This window comes from Colias croceus, chromosome 10 (genome assembly GCF_905220415.1).
Source record: "Colias croceus chromosome 10, ilColCroc2.1".
NCBI lineage: Eukaryota > Metazoa > Arthropoda > Insecta > Lepidoptera > Pieridae > Colias > Colias croceus.
The window spans coordinates 3,054,783-3,064,581 of record NC_059546.1 but is presented as its reverse complement, the minus strand read 5'-3'; the positions used below and the strand labels follow the sequence as shown (position 1 = coordinate 3,064,581).

The window sequence follows — 9,799 nt, the reverse complement described above, 5'->3', positions numbered from 1 at the left end:
GAATCTCAATTTTCAAGGCGCAAACCGATATCGCAATAGATGGCATTCTCGTCGCGCGCCTACGCGGAACGGACGTCGTGTCGCCCGCCTCGCGAGTCATACATTCGTTTATTACTTTTTAATTCATTTTTCTTAACGCAACGGTCGTGCATAAACTCAAAATTAAATATTGTCACTCTATAAAAATAGATTCAACATTTACATTTTTCCTCATTGATATCAAACATGATGCAGTGATAACGGTAATAGTGATGTGAATTGTGTTATGTTTACGTTGCGATGTAAATTGTAAAGTGAGTGCACTAGTGTAAAGTTTGTTTACAATGGGTTACACGTCGAGTGGTGCAGGTAGGGCGGCCCACGAGGCGCTGCTGGCTCGTCAGGACGCTGAGCTGCGTCTCATGGAGACAATGAAGCGTAGCTTGCAAGCAAAGATGAAGAGCGATAGGGAGTATGCTCTTGCGCTCTCCGCCGCTGCTGCACAAGGACAAAAGATGGATAAATGCGAGGAACTGAACGGTAAATACCAAAGATCAACTTTGAATGAGTGAAATGTTACTAAACAGCATATTATTATTACAAAGCAGGTTGTATTGAAATTCATAGTTTACACGAAATATGGTTTAAAATTGATGGGAGACTTAAAAACCAACATTTATACCACAAACAAATTAATAATAATAGTTAGGTAGGTAATTTGATATAAAAAATGATCAAGTAAATAAATAATTTTATAATTTAATTTTGCAGGGTATATACTTAGATATCAAATAAATATATAGAATATAGACGTCAAATAAATTCAAATTTTAGTGATTGTCTACATTCAAATAAGTTTAATATGGAAATTTTTACTGAATTTTTTTTCGGCGATGCGATGTAGGTATAATATGATGACAAATAACTGTATTTAATGAGTAATGACCTTAAGTGGGTCCCTCCTAATTAGGAGAAACGCGTTGCAATCGTTTTGTCACACAAACATGAAAGTAAGAAAGTTCTTACGTCATTCTCATGAATGTTGACCAAAATGCAAATAAGCTTGTGCAGTTGTTTCTATATGCTGAGTTTGTACCTTTTGAAATAGTTATGTAAATATAATAGGTATACTCTGTGCTAGGTATATATTTGTATATCAGTGTGTAAAAGTCGCAGCCAAGAAGTTTAATCATCCGTTTCATAAATGCCCTTAATTTTGCTTGAAATTGTTCCGAATGATAAACCTACCTACCCTGCAAATTCCCAATTAGACCCGTCGCACTGTGTTTCATTAGATCAAAAAAATTTCCCTGTGCTGTTTATTGTATTTATCGATCAAGGGATGTATTTAAAATGTAAGAGTAGAACACCCACGTGTCAATTTCTTATACTTTTTTTTTGAAAAAATGGCAAACTTTAGGTGAACTTTTCATGAAAAATATTGAAATGTATTCTGAAATCGTAACGGTCTTAGATATTTATTTTAAATAAATATAGACTTATAAAGCATCTTTGGGCTTATATTATCCAGTTTTTATTTTTGGAAAACCACCTCCGAATACCGAGAAATATATTCTTTTCAGATTTTCGTTTTTATTTTTTTTCTCCCTAAAAACGCAAAAGTGCGGCTTGTCACTAGCACAGAATTATTGCTCGTAATAAGGCCTTTTTTGACCTTTTTGAAAATTGCGTATTATTCCAAAAAACCGCAATAGTGCGGCGTGGTTTTTTTATGAGTGATAGGCCTTATTACGAGCAATAATTCTATGCTAGTGACAAGTCGCACTTTTGCGTTTTTAGGGAGAAAAAAAATAAAAACGAAAATCTGAAAAAAATATATTTCTCGGTATTCGGAGGTAGTTTTCCAAAAATAAAAACTGGATTATATGCGCCCAAAGATGCTTTATAAGTCTATATTTATTTAAAATAAATATCGAAGACCGTTACGATTTCAGAATACATTTCAATATTTTTCATGAAAAATTCACCTAAAGTTTGCCATTTTTTAAAAAAAAAAGTATAAGAAATTAACACGTGGGTGTTCTACTCTTACATTTTAAATACATCCCTTGATCGATAAATACAATAAACAGCACAGGGAAATTTTTTTGATGTAATGAAACACAGTGCGTCGTCATAATCACATTGTGAACATCCATACAAATGTGTCGAGCACCCTCCCTTTGCACTGAGTAAAACATAGGTATAATTTTCCGCACCTATTCTTATTCAATTAAAACTTAAAAGGTATTCTAGAGACTGCCTAATTTTACGTAAATTAATTATTCGCTGTAATCGTGCATTCTAGGCCACTCTTAATTCTATTACCTATGTTAAATAGGATTAATTAAAGCACTAGGCACATACTTACTTAGGCTGTCGCTTTATTCAAGTAAATGGGTCATTAATTTAAATAACTTAAGCTAATTTATTTATTTTATAAGATAATATATTAAGCCCACGATATGCGTAAATCATTATCCTGATCATCATAAATATGTACGCTTATACAAGATTTTTAATTTTAATATCCTCTCAAAGGTTCCTTGATCGCATCAGCATGGCGAACCATGACAGAAGAATGGGAAAACACGAGCCGGTTAATAAAAACCAACGCCGAAGCATTGGAGTCCCGTGCCCTCGACCGCCTTAACACTCTGATGACGGAACGGAGGAAAGCCCGGAAGGCCTACCAAGAAGACCACACAAAAATATCTTCACAGTTCACTCAGGTAAGACATCCAAACAAAGAATAAATCAAACTGATGTATATGTTTTACAGAGTCGTTGCAAAATTAAAAAATAGAAGGGTTGTTTGTAAAGATCAGGTTTATGGATAACTTTATTATTATTACAGAACTGTTTCATTACAAAACATGAATAAAATTGTTCATATTGTCCTCGAGTTCTATTAAAAGAGACTACCACTTTTTTGACAAAACAGATAAGTTTTTATGAGTCAGTGAACTCGCGTTTCTTATAGTGTAGGTAGGTGGTTCTGCTGAATTTAAAAATCCAGTTCCACAACTCGGTTGAACTTTATAGGCACTTTTATTGCAGTTTTAACTACGCTAGTGCAAATTTTACTAGATTTTCATATCACCGTATCCGATCACGTTCCGTTTTCGATAACTAAACTGAGTCATTTCTATTTGTGCATGTCGTTTATATCGACGATATTATAGCCAATGTCACGTAATACAGTGTTTATATTTGATTTACATAATTTACGTACACATATTTGCCTTTTCTTATTCCTGAGTTTCGCAAATGCACAGCATACAACTAAATAATGTTTTGAAACGGTTCACAACGGAAAAAAAGTTGTTCGATCTCACAAAACCACTCAACATCCTTGACTTTGTCATTAAGCACAAAAAAAATATCGAGCCATCAATAACCAGTATTTGATTAAATGCTGGCGATCCGTTAATGGCATCTTAACTAGTTTCCATGTCTGTCCATCCGTTTCCTCCGTTTACTGATCGCGTATTTGAAGCGCTTTACGTAAATTAGATCTAAAGAGTCGCGTAAGAAAGAAGTGTGTCAATCCGGTTGACCAACTGTTAACATTTCCAATCTGAGTGTATGTCGGCCAATTCTATCGGTTACAGTAAATTACTTGCGGTACTACGGTCAGTTGATGAATAACATCGACTGCTTCATGATTGCGAGTTGATATTATCTTACCAATTATATGCAGTTATTTAAATAGACCCGACGTCAAAGAGGCTCGTTTTCTTAATGCTATAATATTATTACAAAATACAGAGATATAGGCGGGCTCGGTGAATCCGTTCGTTGGAACGGTTTGGAGTTGCGCCAATTTTTCTTTCGATGTAAATAAAACATAGCTTCGCCCGCATGATATTGGTATAACTGAGATTTCAACCATCTGTTAGCGATATGTAATTGTATAACTGGAACGTTTAACTAGGATAATAGCGAAACTTTTTTAAAAACAGCTTAAAATTTAAACGATGAAATCCTAAGTAGGCTAAAGGGAATAAAGATTGTGTTGTATTTTAAAAACAAGCCTTACATTAAGTAATTTATTTTATAATATGGTTCTTAACAAAGAATCGCTTAAAATATCAGTAACTGAACATTATTGTCAAAGGCTTTAGAAAGTAATTTTCAAGGTAGTAACTGACGTCTAGTCATGAATCAGAAAAAGGACATGCACATTATGCGTGTCGCAAATTACATCTTGTAATAAATGCAAAAACTTGCTTTTACTTTACTTTTACAAAGGTTTTCAAAAAAATTGAATTACCATTAATAATTATTTGAATACGTGCAAGTTAAAAGATGGTGGGCACAGGGCAATGTAATATAAAATGCGTCATCCCAAATCCCAATAGCATTTTTGTTTACTGTGGTCTAAGACCTAAGGTATTTGCCAAAATTACGATAGCATTCATTTACTGTCCAATTTAAATTTGAAAGCTTTTAATAAAATATTGAAGTAAATTGATTTTGACCCTTGAAGATTTTTCGATATTCAAGCAAACAGAATCCGGTTGCAATGTCAATCGATTGTGGGTTCGTCGGTGCGCTCTGATTGGGCCGGATGCGTTCTAGTTACGGTTAACTTGTCGAATGAAAATCAAGAAACCCACTCGTGTCTCAACTCAGTTACTAAGCGTATAAAAAGCAGGAACTGGGCCAAAACAGTCGCGAACAACGCGTTGTCCACTTGCTTTGCAGCTGGTAAAAATAACGACCTAGTTGGAATGGTGAAGTTACACAAATAATTTTGTTTTCAATATTTTTGTTTTCTTTGCCTACCTCGACAGAATACTGGTATACTTCAATACTAAGCTTTAATGCAATAAAAGATCGGGATACATAATATCTTGACTCTTGAGTGCCAAAATATAAATAACTTCATTATTTTTTAACTATAATGGGTGTTAGCTTGGTATGTGTATTGTTTATACCGGCGTATCGAAAATATAACACCAAGCAATTAGCGATTGCAATAAACTTGATAGCGTGTCTAAATGCTATGGGAATCGAGATGAAATATACATTTTTAAAGCTCTTAGTACCGGCGACCGCGGTAAAAATATTTTTCGTAGACTTAAAATTTAAACAAATTTATAATGTCGATGTGACATTTGTTATCTTGTAGTTTTATCTATAAACTCGTGAATTGTGTGTTAAAGAGAGTGTTTACATTTAGGTAATTTATATTTTATCTTTGTTTTGATAACTTTGCCTTCTGAATCATTACATTGCCCCTTACAGATTAAAAAAAAATGTAACCTGTTCTTAATCTTCATTTAATTTTCAATTTACATCACTTACTTCCTCTTTTAACATACAATATAATTTATTAAGAGTATCAATCTCATTATAATTTTATTAACATCAAATTAGCAGCTGATACAAGCATGCGGCTCTTTAGATGACTGTATATTACATACAGCTCCATGCTATGAGGGCATGGCATAAATCTAGCAGACGCAGTTTTGTCATTGTCGTTTATAGACTGCGCACCGTATCATCATACGAATATAATAGTAAATATTTGAACAAAAGCCAAACAAAAATATTATCCAATACCCATTCAGACAGAATTGAAAAAATTAACTTTTGGAATGTTAAGTATTCCTGAGCACGTCGACAAATATTATTTGTAGAAGCATTGTTGTGACTGAAACATTTTGTAAATAATCTTATCCGTTGTTGAATTGATTTATCGCCTGTACATCTTCTCACATACGACTTCTCCCTTCTATTGTGGGTAAAATATGTGAGTTATGTTTTAATAATATTTTTCTAATACGTCATTACAAACACTGTTCCCTTAATAGAAATATCTTGGTCATTAATTACTATGTGTGTGAGCTTTACAATTCTAAACATCATTATCTCTAACGTAACCTTGTTCATCGCATACCAGAGGCTTATTAACATCCTCGTCTAAAGCTTCATTTATAAGGCGAATACTCATGACATAAAGGGTGATTATCATAGGTAAATTCTTGGTCTGTCTCTTTGTTTATTCACGGTGTGTGTTCCTTATCTTAAGAATTTCCTTTTACCGATAATATTATCTGTTGCACACTGGCCAAGGTCAACGGTTAATCTACTTCTGTTTTGTTTTAAAATAACTGACTCAACCTGAGCAGGTAAACTGAATTGAACGTACCTACAGCTCACAGACATTCCGAATTCTTCCTTTTGTTTATACGAAGACTATTAAGATTTAGGCATACACATTTTTGAATTTATTTTTAATAACTCAGCCCCCGGAATCACAGACACAATAGAAAATCCATTGTGTCGTGGTCAGATCGGGCCGCTCGAGGCTCAATGGGTTAAAGTATATTTAACATTATCTTTAAGAATTTATGTGATGTTAGTTATAATTTGGTTATACGTTGTTGCGAAGTACATTTTCGCTATTCAAGTAAAGTAGCAGTAAAACAAATGGCATAAGCCATTCCATATCGAGATAAATAGTTTAGTTTAGTAATTATTATGTAAAGCATTGCATTTTTAATGATGTTATGTATAACTGTATTGATAATTGAGTGCACCGCGCAGTGCAGACACTTGACCCCTGCCAATTTGTAACGTGGTTCCCACGATGCCATTGTTACGGTTTCATTGTCCCTATAGTTCACGTTTCACAATAGGTCATTTACGTGCAAGTTCTATTTATAGCTCAATATAAGCTTTGACAGTTCTGTGCAATTTTTATTCAGTTTTTGTAGTCATTTGTAGATACCATTTGATTATAATACTGGTTGGCCTTACCGTTTCATGAAGCATAATCGATGTCTTCATTAGTTTATGTTTATCTATACTAATATGGGTTTTATTTAAATATCTTGTATCATGTTTATGTAATTAAATAATTTAATTAAAATTAACATTTGTCTTGTATCCTTGGTATGTTATAACTATAACCAGTAGAATACTGATAGTTGTTTAAAAATTAACAAACACTGAGGAACAAAAAAATCTAGACACGTCACACTGGTTTTTATAAATAAGAGCTTATACTAAGAACTGATAAGCTTAATTAATACTTTGGAGACTACTAATTATTCAATGATTTTCTTGTGTGAACCTTGGACGCACTTAATTATATCCTGAAAAGGCTTTTGAATTATAAGATAGTCACTACTGACTCCGTCGGTCGTCAAACTTCAGGTTTGTTCATAGTTTTGCAGCGCTCGTTAGGCGATCGTCGGACCTGTTATTTGCATCCAACCGACGTCCGTTCCGACATATTGGTAACTTAAGACGCCTCTTTCATCTTGCGTGAAATTACCCTTTGCTTTACCGTGCTTGTCGTTTTATCTTTTTCTGTCTGGATCAGAGGCTGAGTTATTATCAGATGTGTTCTACTGTAATTACCTTAATTACTTTACAACTGTTTGATATTTAACGCTGGCATATTTGTTTCTTTTGTCAAGTTACGAAACGCTGACCTGATTGCGTGTAATGAAAAATCGATAGTCTACCTCGTTTTATACGACATGCGGATTAGATATATGAATAGATACCTTCTGTAATAAGTATTTTTCACTTTACCTTGCCCAAATTAAAATAATTTGGGTTCTGTAAGTTCCTCTAGAACTGTGGCCATAAATAGTCCATACTAGAGTTGAACGTCGTTGAACATAAAACATCGATCAAATTTGAACAATCGCAAATAATTAACCTTCAAAATGCGTAATTTGGCGTGGTTGCAAGGCATAGAATGTCGGTTTAATTTCGATAGCAATGTAGCAGAGGATCTGAGGCTTTGTGCCAAATTGAATGTCATCAGTGGGCCATTCACTTGTTGATATAATACATATTACATGTTTCTTTGTTTTGGATAAACATAACATTTTTTATCTGATTGACTATTCTCTTTCTCATCAAAGATTAGAAACATTTTAATTGCAAAATAAAATGCGTATAACACTTAATGTTTTATCAAAAAATAAATAGAGGTACCTATAGATGTAGATTTGTTTATATTTTTAAAATTAGTTTAAACTAACAATTAATAAATAAAAATGTTATTAAACTGGTGTCGCCTCAAGTTCAAAGTATTCGTTTGGCACCAAATCAAAGTGGTTGCACAGTCAGTTAACGATGACAGGAATAGTTTAATTTCACACAGTTTTATGCTCTTCTACGATTTATAACGCAAATACTAAGCGGTCATGCCGCATGAAGATATTTACGCTGTTTCCTACAAAATTATTTTGTCCAGCAGTGCTAAGCGAATTGCAACTTGTACGTGCTTGACGTATTATTTCATCTAATGCATGACATGCAGCTTTCCCATCTAGGGCATGCCTAATGCTCCTAATTAACTTTTCATGTTCGAACCAGAGTTTGGCTTTCAGCCGAGTTTCTTGGAATGATGTCGCATTGCTCTAAATAGTAGGTTGCACTGTCCCGTCGTTAATTTATGTCATCGTATTATAGAAAATTTTCTTTAGATGTTGCGATTTCAATAGTGACCTATTTTAAGTCTTTGTTTGTGATCTCGTTTTTATTTGTGCGTCGTTAGAAACGTTACTTTGTTTCATCATCATCATCATCATCAGCCCATATACGTTCCCACTGCTGGGACACGAGCCTCCTATGAGGGTACAGGTCATAATCCACCACGCTGGCCAAGTGCGTGTTGGCGGATGACACATGTCGTCGAACTTTTTAATTCTTCGACATGTCGGTTTCCTCACGATGTTTTCCTTCACCGTTCGAGCAGTGGTGATGTTACAACATGCGCAGATAAATTGAAAAATCAATTTATTTCCTGCGCGCTCGCCTGGTCTCGAACCCCGGACTCAACCTCGACCCAACTAAGTTATCCTCTGAACTCAAGAGATAGATCTATTGAGTTCATCTTGATGTTATCTGAGCAAAGACCATAACAACAAGCTAAGCATTGGGTAGCTATTCTTAGCTACAACCTTTTCCTAACGTATTATTTTAAATGGCTATTAAAATTAGTGGTTAGCATCGAATCCTCATCTTATTCTGCCCTTGACTATATGCCGCTTATTATCAGTTAACGCGTTTGCTCGTTTGCCTTCCTGTAAAAAATATGCAAGCTATAACTAGTTTAGTTTGAGGTTTTCTAGCAGTCTGGTGTTGGGACATCTATCATGTATAAAATATAATGTAGTATGTGTAAAGCTACTTGATATTTGCTTCACGTAAGGACTCCGGATGAGTCCTGCGACCAGAGGTTTGCATATTGAACAAAAGCTCACGTCAAAATACCTCTGAGTTGTATTGATGCAGAATTACCTTGTACTCAATTGTAAATGTTTTGTATAGACTATAGATATCGATTGTGTGAATTGTGTTTTATTTCTGCGACTGCATCTTGCCGTTGTGAGCTGCTATTAATAATGCAAATAATTTCTGTATTTGGTCTACACAAATTAATGTAACAAACATTCTGATATCGCTTTTTTATGCAATTTATATAAACAATGCAGTGGTTTTTTGTTACCTACATTATGTAAACAAAAATAGGCATTTTAATTACGTTAGCATGATATTTTAAAAGCGAATTACTCAGATAGCGCAAGAACGTGAGAAATAAAATTAATGTAGGTTATGACTTTTTATGACTGGCAATTGTAATGGCTGTGTTAGATTAGATTGCTTTTCTTTTTATTCCCATCATAATTTTAAAATGTTATTGTAGTTTGATAATCAAATATGTAATACATACTTTAATTCCGCATTTGAATTTTTTTTGATATGGTCATGTCTTTTGTAGTAGTTTCCTAAATTTTTTCATATGAATAAAATTTGCACACATCTGTACTGTTTTGCACAGTTT

The 9,799-nt window shown here is 33.9% G+C and overlaps 1 protein-coding gene across 2 annotated transcripts in view; it reads left to right on the top strand.

Annotated features, from left to right (window-relative positions):
- The window catches only part of LOC123694734 (tyrosine-protein kinase Fer), a 35,373-nt gene continuing 25,574 nt past the window's right edge, over nucleotides 1-9,799 (top strand). The window contains exons 1-2 of one of the 2 annotated variants that reach the window (XM_045640232.1): nucleotides 1-519; nucleotides 2,521-2,711. In XM_045640232.1, the coding sequence (XP_045496188.1) occupies nucleotides 324-519; nucleotides 2,521-2,711 (387 nt within the window). In that variant the 5' untranslated portion in view covers nucleotides 1-323. The remainder of the gene's footprint in view (nucleotides 520-2,520; nucleotides 2,712-9,799) is intronic. The other variant, XM_045640234.1, reaches the window with a different exon arrangement.